At 45.1% G+C, this 18,934-nt stretch overlaps 1 protein-coding gene across 2 annotated transcripts; it reads right to left on the bottom strand.

Annotated features, from left to right (window-relative positions):
• Nucleotides 1-2,143: 2,143 nt before the first annotated feature.
• On the bottom strand, nucleotides 2,144-18,846 carry akap10 (A kinase (PRKA) anchor protein 10). 2 transcript variants are annotated; one of them, XM_030100585.1, is made up of 15 exons: nucleotides 18,621-18,846; nucleotides 16,018-16,065; nucleotides 13,163-13,348; nucleotides 10,207-10,701; nucleotides 8,406-8,504; nucleotides 8,199-8,283; nucleotides 7,933-8,056; nucleotides 7,591-7,727; nucleotides 6,708-6,852; nucleotides 6,162-6,329; nucleotides 5,858-5,967; nucleotides 5,371-5,453; nucleotides 4,829-4,881; nucleotides 4,651-4,743; nucleotides 2,144-3,240 (listed from the first exon to the last, which is right to left on the bottom strand). In XM_030100585.1, exons 1-15 carry the CDS (start codon nucleotides 18,640-18,642, stop codon nucleotides 3,235-3,237), a joined length of 1,854 nt encoding a protein of 617 aa, XP_029956445.1. In that variant the 5' UTR covers nucleotides 18,643-18,846; the 3' UTR covers nucleotides 2,144-3,234. The 2 variants fall into 2 exon arrangements, with proteins under 2 accessions (XP_029956445.1, XP_029956446.1); XM_030100586.1 differs by having other exon boundaries at nucleotides 5,858-5,964.
• Between the last annotated feature and the right edge of the window lie 88 nt (nucleotides 18,847-18,934).

The raw sequence follows: 18,934 nt of genomic DNA, 5'->3' as shown, positions 1-18,934 counted from the left end.
CTCTACGAACAAGTGCGCGCGGACTGCGTCCAGCTCGTGCACGTTAGGAGGGCTGCTTCCGGCGGTGCCTTTCATAGTAAAATCCAAGCTGAAGAGGCAGGACGGTGTCTAAAAATATTCAGAAATCTTCATAATGTTCAAACTAAAATCTTTTTAATTTTTTTTAAATCTGATGATGACTATTATTTTATCATAGCCTGAACAGGATAGAAAGATGGAAGGATGCATGAAGTGAAAATATGGTTCAATTTGAACCTCAGATAGTACGACAGAAGATTACAGTATGCAAAAAAACAAGTTTGATGACAAACAACAATGATCGATAAGTGGCTGCTTTAGTAAAGAGAAATGTTTACATCCAATCAGCTGCATTTTAATGAAAACTGAAATCTTTTAGTCTTCTTTTCAGACTCAGAATGAAATATAGTAAACCTCTACACAGACGTTCAGTTTCTTCTTTAACCTGACAATATGTCACTATACAACACAAAGTGATGTTTTTTTTATCCTCTTTTGTTCTCATTAAATTGAAATCCATATCTTCATTGTCATCATAGCTGAGTTCGGCCATGCTCAGTTTGCAAACATAAATGAACTTTGAGGGTTTTCTAATGTGTGAAATGAGAGTTGATAAGCCCACATTACAAGGCATTAATGCCACCTACTGATAAGAAGTGTGAATAGATAACACACATTTTTTTTAATGGCCCAGGTACAGACTTGTGACCACGGAAAATATGCTTGCAGCTCACTTTTGGGTTGCGGTCCACCAGTTGAGAATCACTGTCTTCAAGATTTCCTCAGTTTGCGGTGGTTTGGTTCATCTTTCCATCTTCTATGTGGTTTTATCCAATTCTGGGAGGCTGGTTCCCAGTGGAGTGGAGAGCAAACACAGACTAATGATACACTCATTCACACTCATGGAACATTTAGGGTCAACAATTTGGACACATTTCAAACAGACAGGCCCAACTGGTATTTGATCCCAGATGTTCTCACAGTGAGATGACAGCACTATCCACTGCTCCACCATGCAAGTCCCTAGAGTTTAAAACTCATAACTGTACATTAAATCCATGCCATTAATACGGTCCTGAAAAGTGGTGCTCGCCACATAAACACTCTACATAACCTGAAGGATTAATGGGACTGGGTTGCAGTGATGGATCACTGTGAAGGCTGCCATGTCATTTTTGTGTGTGGCACGCACAAGTGCATTCAGATTTTACAGTCACACGATTCAAGAAATATTTAATTTCCTATAAAATGCCAGATGACAGCGCAGTCTGATTAAAGGAAACTATTATTCACAATTACACTTTAATGCAATTTGATGCCTGTCATTTTTTCCTATACTTCTATTCTGAAGGAGACATTCTTCTTCTTCACTGTTTCTGACTTTCTAGTAATCCTTGCAGGGTGTTGATGTGCAGCCACCTGTCCTGATGCACTTTTCTATTCGGATGTGAATTAAAACTCCAATTATCTGTTTTCACTGAGAATCGAGCTCAGTTTTCAAATCAGTAATCAAATATTATTTTCTGTCTTTTGGGACACATGAAATGTGGAAGCTGTTACTGTTTATGTTTTTTTTTTTTTTAATTGTGAGGTTACTATAACGACGTTCGAACCAATCACAGCTCACGCGCTGTCAGATATTTGAGGTGGGCGTTGCCTGCACACGTGCAATTCGCCTCAGTAATAATTAATGAGCGCGTGACGTTGAATTACTCAGAAAAAGATCATTTCTGATCCCGTTTTAACTCAAATAAACCTATTTGTTAGTAATTCATGCCAAATGAAGCCCTGACACCACCCAGTCATTATAACCTCAAAGAGACTAACAACTCCGGAATAAATTCAACTTACTGCACCACATTTCATCAAACTGAGCTGTATTTTACATTTAGTGGATCTGTTGATTTGTCATCATTAAACTCTTGGACATCATTATGCGCCATCCCTTCTCTGCTCCTTTTGTCAGGTTAACCCTGGAGGAGCATCACAACCAACATCGCCCCCACATGGTGAGGGGTGATAACAGCCCATCTATCCTGATGATGATCGAGCTCCACCAAGCCAGAAACAAACAGGACCACAACAAACATTTTATAATATATGTATTTAAATCAAACACATTTTTAAATATATTATAGATTAAGTACACGTACATGTCAGAAAACATTAGCGGTACATAGTACCAAGAGTCTTTTCTGGTTTGTTTCCACATCTTGGTAAGGCTGGAAAGAAATAATAATAAAAAAAAAAAGGTCTGATTTATTGAGCATATTTTCCAGTTGAATAGTCGGTAATTAAAAAAAAAAAAAAAAAACTGCAGTCACTTTTTTCTTTTTTTTAAAAAAAGGACTAACATTAATATATGGGATAAACCAGAAATCTACATATATATTTATATATAGAACATTTAGGACACAGAGTCTGGAGTTTTCCAACACAACCGGACCACTTAAAAAGTTCATTATGGAGTATTTCTTCTACGCTCTGTCAAGGTGCCAGGGGGATTCATACAGAAGGGAAAACGGTCCCACAACTTCATCGGCTCTTCTTCCGTTTCATTGTCACATTTCCACATAATCTACAGTACATAAACGGCCGACGCGGGGCAGAGCGGCTGACTTTACCTCTCCGGGCAAACAGAATGAAGCGTCTGGGGGAGGAAAAAAAAAAAAACTGTACAACGCTCCGAAGCTGATAAGCCTTAAGCTCTTAAGCTGACCCTTTAGAGAGGCTTCATGTAAAAACAAGGAATGGTTATAAAAGGTGTGGGGAGGAGTGCCACGAGGGAGTGAGATTTCTTCGGTCTCTGTCACATCCTCCGAAAGGTCCAAGATAAGACGGACAAAGCAGCGGCCGTCCTGAGCGCCGCGCCGCCGCCGCGCCGCCTCCTTCCTTCAGCCCGGCGCGAGCCGCGCTGCTTCGCCCCCGCCGGTGTACCTTTCTAGTGTTATGGAGCTGGGAGGTTGGAACGATGATGTACTTCAAGTTTTCTAGCAGCCCATGCGTGAACAATCATTCACCCGATCTCGCAGTCGCGCGCACACTCGCACACGCAGAAACACACACACACACGCATGCGTGCTGACACATGGTGATAAAAAGCCTTGTTCTTTCTCAGAGTAATGCAGTTCGTCGCGGTGGGGACCCTGTGTGCAGTTGGGCTCTGGCTCGGCCGGCGTCTGCAGGGAGTGACGGTCCGTCGGTGCGCCGGTGGGGTCATAACTGCAGACAGAAGACGACATTTAGAGACATCCCTCCATTCAGTCTGACGTCTGTGCGAAGCTCGTTCGGGGATTTATTTCCAAACAGTCTGCTTCTCAGAACATGTTTGCTTGAATCCTGCCAAAAGACCGGGATCAGTGTAGAAATTGTTTCAGTGGATATAAAACAGGAAGCACATATCGAGAGTCGAGATCTTGATTTAAAATGAAAGAAATCCATCCGGCTTGTTTTCTCAAATTAAAGAGGAGGTGAAGAAGTGGATTAATTTATTGAGTAGTTGTGTCGATGCTAAGCCGAGGATTAACAGATACATCCACCTCCGCGGTGAACATCAAGCAGTTTTACTGACTTTAATGAGGGTTAAGAGGGATTCTGCTGATTATGTGCAGTTACTGTCATTACCTGACATTACATGAACCATCAGATCTGACCGAACACCAATACAATCAATGTTCCAAAAGAAATCCAAAAACAAACTCGATGGCTAAAAACATCCTCAACACTGGAGGGCAAACAGACAGCATCACAGCGCAAAGCATCATGGGAACGATTCACTGACACATCAGTCTGATCATGATCACTTCCATCAGTATTCATGTGAATGGCATCAGTTTGCACAGTCGTGTGTGTGTGTGTTATAACTGTTATTGCTAACTCAGTTTGATAACACAATAGACCTCTAACACACTGTTGACACGTGAGCCGCTCCCGTTTCAGATGTTTTAATCTTCAGATTTTAGTAATCACATCTCCGCCTCCCAAGAGCTGAACTGAGGATGCAGATTTAATTTAATACATGTAATCATATTTTCTAATAACTTCATAATTATGTGATGCAGGAAACAAATTAAAACTATTTCATTAGAGCTTTTCACAGACTTTGATGATGTTCACACTGTTAAATGGAATCTTTGTCTCCATCAAACTGGACTCTGGCTGAAAATATCTGACTTTAGTTCGATCAAAGCTTTTTTTTTTCCAGGAGGAAACTTTTCTGGTAATCTTGGGTGTCTCTGGGCTCCCTGATGGTTTTCACACTGCCGTCCAGAGACCGCTGACACTGGCCACGATCATCGCAGAGAGACTCATTTTGAGAGAATGGGAGTCGTGCTCTCCTCCTCCTCCTTCCCCACGGTGGACGGGCGACATGTCGTCAGCCAGTGGGAAGGAAAGAGCCTCACTGGCTTCACACAAAACCTCTCTGCAGTCTGAGAGCAGTTTCCAGCTTTTCTTGATGAGATGAGAAGGCTTCTATTCTCAGGGACCTCAACCATAACATCTAATGCAGGGTTGTCATTTTCCACATTAACTAATGTATCTGATGACCAGAGTAACACGTTTCTGTACCGTTTACCTAAATCAAATGTTTTTATCTGTGTTAAAAGAGCATGACAATAGCAGGCCGTGTACCTTGGTGCTCTTTCCGGGACTGTCGTGGTTCGACTGATGGACGACGTCGTTGACGATCATCTTGGCGATCTGCCACGCCATCTCCTCCTGAGCCTCCACCGCAAGAACAACACCACCCAGCGTCATTGTTTACGCTCCTCTACAGGCAGTGAAAAGTGAATCTGGAGCTGCAGCTCACCTCATCCGAGTTGCCTTGCACCCATTTCTTCATGGCTTGAGAGAACATGGAACCTGAAGAGGAAGGAGCAGAGAATCAGTCGGCAGCAGGCCATAAACCAGGTCCAAACACTGCGGGACAAGCCCACTTTCTCTGAGAGATTTCAATTTAGTCTAGAACAGACTGTTAGTTTATAAGCAGGGATTTAGTGTCTCACTAGAATTTATGATCTCTTATTATGTGAATCATATTAAATCAGAAGTCAGCACAGCTAGAACTGAGCAGACATCTCTTTTCCTCCTCTCTCCATGCAGAGAAAGCACTCCAAGCTGCAGAATAAATAAAGATTTGTGTATGTTGTTAAACCTAAAGAGTAGTGAAAGCTGTTTTTTTTTTCTCCTCAAGAGGAAAGCTCTTAAATATTTCAGTGGACTAGAAGCAGCCAGACGAGGTTTATATTCAACGGCTGCAGTGAAGATGCTTTTCACCGCGAAGAGGGAAGAGATAAAAATACGGCGGAGTGAAGGGAGGGAGACGGAGGGGGAACGGCGAGCGGACCGTACCTTTGGATTTCTTCACGTCGGGCTCCGGCTCGGCCTCCCTGATAAACTGGCCCATCTCATTCACCTTCCCAAACGTCATCTTTCTGCAGAAACACAGGACAACATGAGGAACAGAGGACACTGGGAGCACACACACTCGCACTCTGTGTGTCCGTTCAATCCAACACTGTCAATTTAGTTTAGTTGGCATGAAAAAAAAAAAAAAAGAAAGCCTGATCTGGCAGAATACAGCGTCTTTCAATAGATCACACTCTTGAATTATTCTGGTACAGCGACTTTAAAGGCGAGCTCATAAAACTCTTTGAGGGAGTCAATAAAAACAAAGCAGACACAACCGTGAAATTCAAGTGGCTGTTGGGCAATCAAAGGAACATAAAAGGAGGGAAATATACAACGGAACACTGTTGAAAGATAAATAAGGATACGAGAAAATCAGTAAAGAGGGGAGTGCTACGTGGGGGGGGGGGTGAGGGTTGGGTCCACTCACCCTGCGTACGGTCGCTGGTACAGGGACTCGGGGTCCAGGCTGGCGACGTCCACCGTGATCGCCTCGTCAAAGTTCTTCAGGATTTTGATCGCAGCCCTTTTGGCACTCTGCTGTTGAAGAGATCATCAAATGTTAAGAGTTACAGGCAGCCAGCGCGGACCACGACCCTTTGGCATCGACAGGAAGCGTCTTCAACCGTTCCCGTAACGACGCCGGACAGGTCTAAATGTCAGCGGACACAGAAACGCCCCCGGAGGGGCCGGAGATGTGGTCTGAATGCCGGGCGAGGAGGGGGCGGGGTCACCTGCGTCTGGGAGCCCTCGCTGGCATTTGAACTGGTGCGGTCGTTGTCCGCCGGCCCGCCCTGACCCGCCGCGCTGACATTCAGAAACTCGTCGGCGCGCACCGAATTGATGAGGTCGCTCAGGTATTTGTAGTAAAGGTTGCTGGACAGGAAGCCCGGCATGTAGACCTGCACACGTGCAAAACAAAAACATGGGGTGAGCGCCGTTAAAAAATAATGAGCTGCCCGTTTCGCTTTGGAGCAGTTATAAAGGCTCATTCCTGACCTTTATCTACCAGCTTTCTTTTCATTAAGTAAAGGCAGGGGCATTTGTCAGTGGTGTAATGGGCCGATTTGTCTGTGACTTGTAACGCAAAACCTTTAAGGAAGATCCTAATGACATCTGAAAGCAGCTCAAGCAGATTAATCCAAAATCCAATGAGTTAAACCTTTAAAAGAGCAAAGCAACTTTCCAGGTTTTCTCGATTTAACGCGGCCCGGTCGTCTGATCAGACGGGATCGCACCGAACGAGGAGCGCTCGGCGTGTTTCTATCGGAGGGTCTGACCTTCTCCATGGTGGTCCAGGCCTGTCTGAGTGGAGTGGTGAAACAGTCGGGGAGTGGTCCTCCCTCTCGGCAGATGTTCGACTCTATTTCCATCCGCACGGAGTCGCCAAAGCCCAGAGGGTTGGTGGCCTGCAGGGAGAAATACCTGGAGAGGAAGCAGAGCGGGTTTCAGGCCTTTAATCCCAGAGTTGGAATTCCACTGAAACATCTATCCAGACACATAAAAAAAAAAAAAAAAACTCTTGCATCTGTAATTAAGCAGACTCAAGCAAATTCCTGAAAACACCGAAAAAAAACAAATAACTTTCGAAGACTGTCGGCAGAAGGATTAGAACCAGCAAACGTCCATTTACACGCTTGCTACTTTTACCACTGCTCCAGTCACACTGCTGGCTGAAAGTCGATCCTTATTTTTCTCCAAGAGCATCTATAAAGCTGAAAGGAAACCTGCTCAAACATTACATAATGCATGAGAATGCAGCCGAACAGCTGCGTGAGAGTCCAGAGAGGCTTTTTATTGTTGCAAAGAGGGTTCTGGTTTGTTTCCATTATATACTGTCGCTTCCTTCCAAATACATGACTACTAGATTAATTTTGTGGCTCTCAATTGCCCAAAAGGTACAAGTGAGTGGGTGACGGTCCGTCTCTCTGTGTTTACCCGGTGATTAACCAGCAGCCTGTCTGCGACTCTCCCTCATGCAGGGAGCGGCTCCCAAAGAGAACAAAGCAGGGAAACAATGAAGATAAATGTCAATCATGTAGTACAATAAAAGATGCTAATAACTCAAACAATGCTGAACTCTGAGAAAGAAAACTCGATGACGGAATCAGTCGCTTCCCCTCAATTGTCCGGTTGTGTTGCAGGAGGCTCAACAGGACCTACTTGTCGTAGAGGATCATGGCGTCGTTCTGAGCCTCCTGGCCGTCGTACTGGCCCTTTTTAGCTGCCAGCTGGTTCTGGAAGTTGTCTGCCGCCAGCCAGAACTGCAATACATTCATCGCCTCCTCTTTTTCCATGTACTGTGAATAAGAAGGAGCAGAGGATGGGAATCACTCAAATGTGCGTCAGCTGTTTTATATTCTAAAGAGAGATTGGAAAAAACCAGCGTGCACGTATTGTGCTGCTTCTGAGTACAGGTGAATGATAAAGACAGTGTGTGACGGGAAGAGGCATGACAGGTATGACGAGCGTGACGGTTCTTCATGAGGAGCAGGGCCGGCTCACCTCCGAGAAGTAGAAGAGCGCCGACTCACAGAACAAGATGTCGGCCAGGAAAACGGAGCCGCTCGTCAACACTTCAATCTGGTATTTACAGAAGTGGTGGCTCCGGAGGAACTCGCTAAAGTGCCTGGGAATCAGACGGCACGTCACGGGAGAGAAAAGGAGCGGGCTGCGTTTCAATCTACGCGTCAGAACAGGGAAACGGGGGGTGGGGAGCGCCGCCACGTAAACATCAACGTCACAGGAGAAGGAACGGGACGGGAACTCACTGTTGCTCCAAGATGGCGAACGCTACGGACTGTGCGATGACGAAGCAGTTGGGGTCCACCATACCGTCCTCTCCGCAGATCTTAGCTGCACAGAGGAAGAGAGAAATCTTCACAACTGCAACCAGATCGCCTCGTGATACTGCAGCGCAAAAAAACCTACAACTGTCTGTGAAGGTGGAGCAAACGGCAGCCTTCCTGAGAACTTACCGATGATGTCGTTTCTGATCTGTTCTGTGATGGGGATGGGCTTCGCCGCGTCTGGAGAGATGTACTTGGTGAAGATGGTAACAGCGTCTTTTTCTATACCTGCAAGGTGAAGGCAGTGAGAGGTCATCGTCTGGAGGCGGTTCAGGAGGCTTACAGGTCGGGATTGAACTCCGGACCAGGATGGAACGTATGTGGTCCGATGCCTCCAAAAGTGCTACAATACAGCCCACTTCACGTCAGTTAACAGCAGAGATGTGGAGAATTTTTGAGACAAACAAGAGCAAAAGCACAGCTGAGCCCAAATTCAATCATCTCAAAACTCAATCAGGGATTATAAAGAGAAGGGAGACCACAGGGAACTAGCTCAAAGAGAGATGGGAGAAAGAAACACACGAGAAAATATCTCATCAACAGCGGGAGAATGCATGTCAAACTGCTCTCCACATCCTCCTCAACGTACTGGGTTGGAAGAATGTCGTGTGCGTTACGTCAACCGAAAAATTCTACATTATTTTAACTATTTAAGATATAACTGACATTTAAATCACTTTAATTAGGCGAGCTACCAGAAGAAATAACAGGAAATGACAGATACGTCCTGAAAATAACAACAGCAGCAGCAAAGGAAGCAATATCTCATAAGTGTTAACGAACACACCACCTTCAGTTATGAACTGCACTGAAATCATCAGAGATTCATGAGATGGAAAGACGAGCCTTCCTCTTGGGAATAAGGACTGATACATTCCACTGTGAGATGGACAGAATGGACAGAATAAGAGTCAGATTAAGGAAGCGGTTGGTGGCCTTCCTCCTCATCTCCATCACTCATCATTTCAAACCCTGGTCGAACTTTTATTTCTCCGCTTCCTGCTGGATTTAACTTTCACTTCTGGCAAAGTATTTCAAGAAAAACTAAATACTAAAAAAAGTGGAGTCGAGCATAGTAACAAGAAGTGGAGTTGCATATAGGTTCTCTTGTCAATACTCTAAAGCGTCCAAATGTATTTCCTCATACTGGTACTCGGAGCTCCTCCGCTGATAAAATGAAGCTTCTATTACGTCTGAAATGCTCGATTCGATGAAGTAAGTCGACCTTGGCTGTGCTCGGCGTGTTTGCAAAGCGGATATCACTGTGTGTTATTACTGCCTCCGGTACTCTGGACTCAACTCAATTACAGGAGGATAACAATATGTTCATTTCAACACAGGTAAGCCTCGGTTTATTAATAATAAGAAGCAACTCTTCAAGTCTGATTCATTTGAAGGGTTTACAGTTGGTCACTGATGCTGCACTGTGTAACTTTACACCAATAATTTTGGTCTATAAGTAAATCTGAGGAGCTGAAGGCGCCGAGGGAAATGTTTGAGGGCTGATTGTGTTCACTGGAGAGTGTGTGCACGGATTTTAAAAAGAGAGACAGTCAAAGGGAGAGGGCAATGTGACGGGAATATGGCCGTGAAGCTGCCATTAATTTGAGCAGCGTTACAGTCTCTTCACACCGAGCTGATGTTTTGTTTGCTGAATCTGTTTTCCCCGCACCGCCTGACCTTTACTTTTTTCTAATACAGCAAATTTCCACCCTCGGCCGAGCACAAAGACTTTTCACAGTCATTTTTCTGCTGCTGCGCTCGGGGGTTTTGTATGTGCAAATTAAAAAAGTGTCTACATTAACACTGAGGCCAGATGCCTTTTGTCATTAGTTTTCATTTAATTAGCATTAATCGAGCGAAAGCTCACTTTGTCCAGTGATAAATGAGGGGATCAGGATGTGAAACAGGCGGTTTGGTGGCGGCTTACTCTTCATGAGCTTGTCGGACAGCTCCTTCAGGGTGTTGTTGGGCTGCATCTTGAAGGGGGTCCCCGTCCTGGAGGAGGGCGCCTGCCTGCTGGGCGTCTCCGCTCGAGGCGTGCCGGGTCTCAGGCCTGCCTCCGTGGCGGTGGAGTCCCGCCTCTCTTGCGGCGCCGCGGCTCCCACGCCGCCGCCGTGCCGGGCGAGGGCGTCGGACACGTTCTGGGCGAGCTCCGGGAGCTCCCCGCCGTCCGGGGAGGCGGGCACCGGCTCGGCCAGGGAGCTGTGCTTCACCGAGTTGAGGCTGTGCGCCCGGACGCGCGACCAGCTGCTGGAGCGGAAGCTCTCCGCCTCCAGCCAGAAGCGCACCAGGTGGTCGGCGCCGCGCAGCTCCGTGAAGTGCAGGTAGTGGGGCATCGCCACGTTGTCCCGGAGGACCTGGTCCACCGTCTTGGACAGCCGGGAGCGGGTCTCCTGCGGCTGATAGTTCACGCTGGAGTGGCCTGGAACGACAAGCGCACGCCGTCAATCACCAGCTTGCTAAACTCAACTAAAACATTCGCAGCTCCTGTGCTAAATGTATGTTTACGTGCTGATAACCAGCAGTTAGCCGAGCCTCCTGGTCACTTAAAACAAAGTGCAAACCACCTGTCAGCACACATTAGACAGAGAAGCCCTTTATTTTAATAGCAGCCTAAGCAATGCACTTTATTTTATTTGCAGCTTTCACCCTTCACGCCGGGGCCAAACTGCAGTTTTATTGATGCAACAAGAAACAGAATAAAAAGTGGATTTTCTGTGTGCGGCGCTCAAATTTCCACCCAACATTTGGTTCAGGCTGAACGGCGGCGTGAGCTGCAACTAAACTACTGGATACTTGTTTTGACGAATCTCCAGCTCGCCCCCTCTCTCGCTCTCTCTCTGGCTGTCTGTCTGGAGGTGGCCTTAGACTATGCAATTTCACAGATGATTTAACCCAGACAAACTTTTCCGCAGCCGCATGTCAAAATCATCTGTGTCCTGTCCGTGCCGTCAGTCAGGCATGTATGAAGCGGTCAGCGCTGGCTGTGGCATCAACAGCAACCTCTGACAGCCCAATCACAGCAGACTCCAAACTCGCAAAAACAACAACAAAGCCTGAGATTTCAGAAGGGCCCCCGCGTTATTTGACTTTTCCATGTCTCAAATAGAGACAGTTTGTTTGAGCAACACCCTCCGTCCTGCGGGGAAGCGACTGCAAACACAGAAAGCTAAATAAGAGAGGGAGCGTGCTTGTTGACTGCAAACGCGGCTGCGGCTGGATTATGAATCAGAGCACATCAGCTGTGCTCGGAGTGACGCGTGGGCCCGGGATTTGTGCCGTTTCGTCTGCGCTTTGAAAACAAGATGATGCGTGAAGAGGTGTCACAAAGAGCAAGGTGCTTTTCAATCAACCTCTTCAGATACTTTAAAGATCACACGGCTGAAAGCGGTTCGAGATCACAAACTACACCGGCAGCAAGTGATTCATTATCAAAGTCTTCATTTGCATGTCTTTTTAGACGGAGACAAAGTCTGCTCCCGTGGCCCCTTTTTACTCTCACAGCCACACATCTGAAGCAGAGCGTGGGACGTCGCCACCTACAGGCCACGATAATGAGGCACTGCACCGAATGTGTGTTTACCTGCTCATGTGTGAACAGGGAAATTACGCAAACTCCACTGAGGAAGGTCCAAAAACCAGAACATTAGCTGGAGATGCTGTTGCTGTGTGACATCAGAATTAAATACTCCACAGTAAAAAGTTTTGATGTGTGGGAAACTAAAAGTCTGGACACATCAAAAAGATTTTCCAACACTGAAAATTGAAAATTTCCTGTTTCTGACACCTGATTTCTCGTGACGCTACAAGCAAACTGAACTTGATCCCACAGATCAAGATCCCTCAGAACAACGAGAGACCTTTTCATGTAAAACGTGTCAAACGTGTGTGATCATGTGCTAAACAACATATCGGTGCTGGTAGAGAGCTCCGTCTATTTATCTCCGGCTAAAGGGGAGTGAAAAGAGACTGAAGAGGCAAATTGAGAAGGAGACTGGAAGAACAGGCGGTGCCGCATTGAGGAAGTTTATGTATTTTCTGTAAAAAGTCTTTAACATAGACTGAGAGGTTGTTCAATGGTTACAGGAAGTGTACGGAAAAACAAAAACCATCTGGGGTGAGGGGTTTGAGGAGAGTTCGTCATGATCTCAGAGGCGGCGCTCATCCTCCCACACCTGATCTTCCTTTTGTTCCAACAGCGGTGCAGGAATGAGTGGAGCTCATTCACACCTTGAAGTGGGAGCTGCTCCACAGGTTCCTCCGAGCTCCGCCTCCGCCTGACTCACCTCTGCAGCTCATGCAGCTCACGTCACTGGCGTCAGTCAACACGCCGGCCGGGAGCGCTCAAGTCATGGCATCCGCCGCTCGCAATATGAATATTATTACAGAGCACTTCCCATTCTGACCAAAGGAGAGATACCAGAGAGCACGACGTCATGTCCCTGAGCTACCAGCCTGACAGATGCAGGAATTTGAATTTCTGGCTGAAGTCAGGTGAGCGCCTTCAGTGAGATTAGTGAAGAGGTTTATGCATTGGCACAAGACTGCAGGAAGCTTCATGTGTTGAATGTGCGTGCTCTGGCACACATACAAAAGCTGTGTCATGACGCTGCAAAGTGAAAAGGCCGGAAAAATTTTGTTTCGCGTGGTTGCTTCAGTTCTAATTTAAATCTGACTGTCATCAGAGCGCAGTGTGAACTTTCTACACCTGCAAGTGACTCACGTGTCAAAAAAAGACGCAGTGGGCTTTGTTCATAAAAGCCCATGAGGATGCTGTATGTGTCTCTGAGTATCAGGTTCGAAACTAAAGAACTTCATCAAATGTTCCAGAGTCAACTTGTCATGTTTCCCGTTTCCTTATGTGTCTAGCCGTGAGCTCTTACCCAGATCTCCAAAGTGCGCCGCCTCCATGTGGCTGGGCTGTTTCTTGAGGATGGCGGTGCGGCCGCGGGCGAAGGAGTCCATGTTGGCGGAGATGGCGTTGATGGCCACGTGGCTGGGCCCGGCGGCCTCCTGGATGGCATTGTGGTTCCTCTGTGTCTGCGACGGAGAGTGCGGGCTGAGCGGAGCTGTGAACAGAGGACGGGCGGCAGAAAAACACAGTTTAGGCCAAAAAAGAAAGAGAGAGAGAGAGAGGAGGAGCAGAAAGAGCGCACAATGGTGTCGAAGCGGTCTGAACGTATGACAGCAGTGTGACTGTACGAGTATGAATGGCTCTTCTGAGCCGGGGCGCTGCTCAAACCGCTCACAGACGGCGCTCAGCGGCCTCGGGGTGTGAAGGAAGACAGACTAATCAGCGTCTGAGTTTGGCTTCAGTAGCTCGAGGTGCTCGTCTCAGTCCTTGAGACAATAAAAGCAGCGGTGATTAAACATCGAGAGAGCAAACCCAACACTCACCTCAATCACTCCTTTAGCAACACAAAATCAGGACTTCTACTGCGTGCCTTTTAAATTACAGGGACCTTAAAGACTAATTTGCAGATTTACACATATGTATGAGCAGAGATGCTGCATCATTGATGTTAAATCATTGGCATTTCATTGTATTTTGCACCAAAAGGTTTCATTAAAATTGGCTTTTTTGGAGTTTATAGTCATTTTCAGGGGTAATTGTTTGGTTTTGTGACAAATAGGGATGTTTTTATACTCTGCACCACAACAGAGAAAAGCTTAACAGTTTGAAATTAAAGGTTATTTTGTGGCACTGTTTTATTGGCCTGTTGACTCAAGATGAAATCAGACTGTATTTAAAACCCTGATGACAAAAAAAGAGAAAAATGAAGGATCAATCACACAGCCATCAGTATGCATGAGGCTGATATCTCTGTTGTCTTGTCAAGATAAAACTAAATTTATCCATCGGCCAACAACAGTTAACAGCACATTGATTTTACAGATGAAAAACTAGGAAGCTAATGATCCAAAAAACATACAAGATGCAGTAAATCCCAGGATAAAAAAAAGAAAAAGTTTGTTCTTGGAAGATAATTAGGTTTGGGCCTGGATTAATGAGTGTTTTGAGGCTGTCAGACTCAGCTGGACCTTCTGGAGCAAAACTCCCCCATCATCAGCTCACAATCAAAGTTATATGTACGGCAGACAAGAAGGAGATTTAAAACCTAAATAAAATCAATCCAAGACTCTTTAATAGCAGCTCAGACCTTCTTTGATAAGAGTGGATTTATTGATTTTTTTTAAGACTGTTAAGACGCTCAGATCTGCTGCCTGCTAGCTCTCAGAGCGCACGCACACACACACACACACACACACACAGGCAGATTTTACATCTCAAAGAGCGGCAGCACGAAACTCTGACTGTTCTTCACTTCAGCTCATCAAAACGCAGCAGCTCTGAGGAGAAAGCATCCCTCAGAACCGAGAAATTCTGAATCCTGTCCTTCTGGACAGCATGTGTGAAAAACTCTGGAGTGAAAAAACATTGCTGTTTGGAGACACAATGTGCAATTTGAAGCAATAAAACAGCACATTCATTCATTCAAAAGATTTTTCATCAACTTGTGGAAAAAAAAAAAAAAAAATCCAAATTCAGTCCTGCCACTCGATCAAAAAAACACTTATTTTACACAAACTCTCATGAGCTCATTAAAAGCTCACTTGTCCTCCAAAAAACTTCTTTTTTTTTTGGTATTTTGGCAGGCAGGAAGTCTACAAACACCTGCTAGTAAAGAACTTTGTCAAAGCCCAATGCAGAAATCACCAGAAGTACGGGATTTGTATCACAATTTCAAAATACAGTACACTTTACAAGGTGAAAGCCAATCACACTTTAACACATCATTCTGAAACTTTACAGTAAAGAGTACTTTACAAACTGTACAAAGTGCAACTTTTACAACCTCAGTAAGCTAAATGCACATGAGGCTTCACATTTACCCATCAGCACCTCGCCATGCAAGGTGATCAAACCTCTGGGAGAAATTCAGGGTTCGTGTTTTGTTAAAGGACACCGACGGAGAGGACAGGATGAGAGGTCAAACTACCAAATGAACCACGGCTGCGTCGATCACACACAGTAATATTTGCATTGGTTATTAGCCACTCCTTAAAAGATTAAAAAAGTTCAAAAGATTCAAATACTTAAATTACAGAAATCAGAAAAATCTCAATATTTTGAATAGGGCTTTTAAATGTTAAATTAAAAAATGACCAGTGGATGTCTGTAACATGTTTTTCCTAGCCTGCTCTCATGTGTTTTACAGTATTGAGTCTTACTATGCTCCAGTTTTATAAGCTATAGCTTTACCGAAGACAGACGACCTAGAAAACCTGTATTTGCATCTTTTGCATTTTCTGACCATCAGTACCATATTTCATTAGCTTGGAAAATGTGGAAGATCAGATGACATGTCCAATAAGGAATGAACATTTAGCCATGAAGCTTCGTCACCTCGCCTCCAATATAACTGTAAAAGTCTGAACTAATAAAATGTGATAATGTAACAATCACATTAAAGTGTGACACTGATCTGGTTTTTCCTCCTGGAGATGGATTATTATTCTTACAGAGCATTTTGCTCATTTGAGAGATTAGATTACCTTCCCTTTGAAAAGATCTGTCCTCCATAATTGAATCTGTTCAATATTTCTGTAATCACTGAAAATAAATTTGGTTATATTCCGTTAAAGCAACCAAGGGATTAAAAAAAATCCCCTAAATATTCCCCATTTCTTTTAATTGTTGATCTCAGCTCCGACATCTTCCACAGGATGAACTCACCTCTGCTGACTTTAGCGTCCGTCACTCTCTCGGGTTCTTTGCTTTTGGCTGTGGGGGAGAAAGACGAGAGCGAGGCTGTAACTGGAGGTGTGTACAACATATAATAATCACAAAGCATAGTGAGAGCCGCCAGCAAACACACCGATACGTGAGATTCGTGGAGGAGTGTGTGTCACTGGAAAGACTGGAAAACAATCCGAGGCTGTATGATGACGGCGGCGTGAACTCGATATACTCGGCATCAAATCAGTCAAATATTTACATTATATTTGCAGCTGCTGACCGATGTGGAGGTAAATATGGGGAACGTGAACAGCCTCTCTGTCCCGTTCGTCAGAGCTTCTACAGAGGGCGTCCTTTCTCGGACTTGCGACCTTGTGCTATCAGATCTGGTTTTCCTCTCGGGAAAATCGAGTCCGGCGCCCTCTCAACACCAACTGTTTGCCCAGTGGGTGGGTTTAATGATGTAGTCAAAGGCACAACCTATTCACACCACAAATATGTGGAGTCACTCCTAAGCTGTGTGAATAACGCTCATAGAGAAAATGACATTTATGCCGAGCAGTGCAGGCATGGTGAAAACCTCTGCTCAGAGTGATTCATGTTTTCAGATCATGAAAAGATTTCAGGTACCGGCATTAAAAAAAAAAGGTCTGACGAGTTACGGTGAACCGCACAGAGGAAGTTCTTCCAGTGAGAAGTTGGGACAGAGGTGATTGTGAAAGCTCAGCTGGCACAGAAAAGACACGGTACTTCAACAAGAGTTCAAACTCTGCTCAAGTGAACATGAAGATGGTGCGAAAAACACACCATCAGAAATAGAGGAGCACTTTCACACAAGACCTCACAACATTTAAGATGCATTACAATAAAACTGAGTGGATGAGTTATGATTTGCTTGTATTTTTTCAGCTCATAGGGAACTCACTCTGTCAGGACTTACACAAGCAGATTCATAAGTGGAGCCTCTTTAACATTTCCTCCTTTTGGAGAACTGCTGTGTCAGCGGCTGTGGCACCAAATACGAGGGGAGGGGAAAAAAAACCCTCTGATTTCACTCGTGAAGATGAGCGACAGCTAAACAGAAAAGGACGGCACTGATTTCCTCAGGAAGCGCAGGATGAGTCGACTCTGTTGCTCAATCACTGCCTTTTCAGTGTGTCGCACGTTTGTGTTTTTAAGGTCCAGATTCCAAGTGTTCTTCATAATCAGGAGGTTAGAATAACTTCTTCAGAGGCCTGGAGATGACGATCCATCCTATTTCTGTGGTTTAGCTTTTTGTTGCTAACTGAGATTGCAATCAGCTGAAACTCATATAAAGTTAAACTTATTGTGGTGCAACATGTCTGCCCTGCAATAAATCCTACTGTCATAAAACTTTAACACAGATCTCCACAGAGGCTTCTGATCAGGTGAACTGAGAGAAAATATCATATTTTTAATATTACGTAAAATATAAGTTAAAAAAAAAAACTGATCATATATGCAGTCAAGTTGTTAATCTACACCGTTTCATTTTTAGTAATTTCACATAGTTTCACATAGTTTAAATCGTCCTGGTTGATCCTATGAAAATTACTTATTGTTCAGGGCTATTATGTCAAATTATTCTTAATGAGGACTAATCATATGATGCCACAAGTGCAAATTATTTCTACTAAAACCATATATTATGTTATACAAAAAGGCAAAGGTAGGTAACTACAAAAGAGTACTGTCTCCTTGAAAGCTTCTAAATTTCATAAAAACATTAAAAGAGCAGACAGGACACATACAAAGTGCTGCTTCAGTCCTTGATGTTAATCCAGTCTTTGGAGAAAACAGCTGCATTGTTCACTCCCTTCAAGTTAATCTCACTCCATCACTCTCCTCAGTTTATCAATGCTCCTCTGTGCTCACCAGCTCTCTCTCTAGACATGCAACGTCGACCATGAAGAGCACTAAAACAACCTTTCATGGTTCAATGCTTTAAAAATAAATAATCGAGAATAAAGAAATACTTTGATAGATCTTGGTACCTTCAGCTAGTTAGCTAAATGAGGAAGAGCTTTCCACTAGCTAGCATCAATAATTTACCTGTACAGTTTTATGGATTGCAAATGTAAATCAGCAACGTGGTAATTTGCGAAAGTAAAAGTATGTCACATCTGGTTTGGAATTGTTGTGTTATATATCTTTAAAACACCCATCCTCCGTTTTCACACATGTTGGACATTAGCTAACCAGTTCCTCTGATGGGAACTGTTGCACATTACAGTGGCGGTGAGATACAGGGGAAGCACTGCTGTGTGGGCTGGAGTTCTGTACCCATGTAAACACAGTTATGTACATAAAATTAGTCCTCAACTGGCGGCAGAGTTTGACAGATTAGCAGCATAAAGCTGCCGGGTTAGCATCAGATAAGACACTGGGGGGACGGAGAGGCCACCGCTAAGCTAACCGTGTTCCTGCAGTCAGCAGCGGCCACACACACCCCGCACACACCGCCCTCTGTTCCGGTCAGTTCTAGGCTGTGATAGTCCCGGGGCTGCCTGTCCTGACCCGGCCAGTGGGGCAGGAGCCACCGGGGACCCTGCAGCCCTCCGCGGGCTCATCTTCCTCACCTTTCCTCTTGAAAAACGACATGACGGCTCGCTCTCTCTGGACGTTTCCTGGGCTCACTGACACCGTCCCGTGGACCCGCTGCTCCCTTCATTCAATTGCATCTGTCCCGCACCCTCCCGAGCCGGAAACGGGTTGCTAACGCAGCAGCCGGCGAGAGCCGTCAAATCCCGATTTTCCCCAAATTCAGACCCCGCTCCGCGGCCATGTTGTCAATAAACGTCTCACTTCCGGGCCAGTGCGGCAGTAGCATTGTGGGAAATGGTGTGTTACCAGCGCCGGTCAGCAGGGGGAGCTATTTAAACTGGAAATGATG

This window comes from Salarias fasciatus, chromosome 10 (assembly GCF_902148845.1).
Source record: "Salarias fasciatus chromosome 10, fSalaFa1.1, whole genome shotgun sequence".
NCBI classification, from domain to species: Eukaryota; Metazoa; Chordata; class Actinopteri; order Blenniiformes; family Blenniidae; genus Salarias; species Salarias fasciatus.
This window is presented reverse-complemented; position numbering and strand designations above follow the sequence as displayed.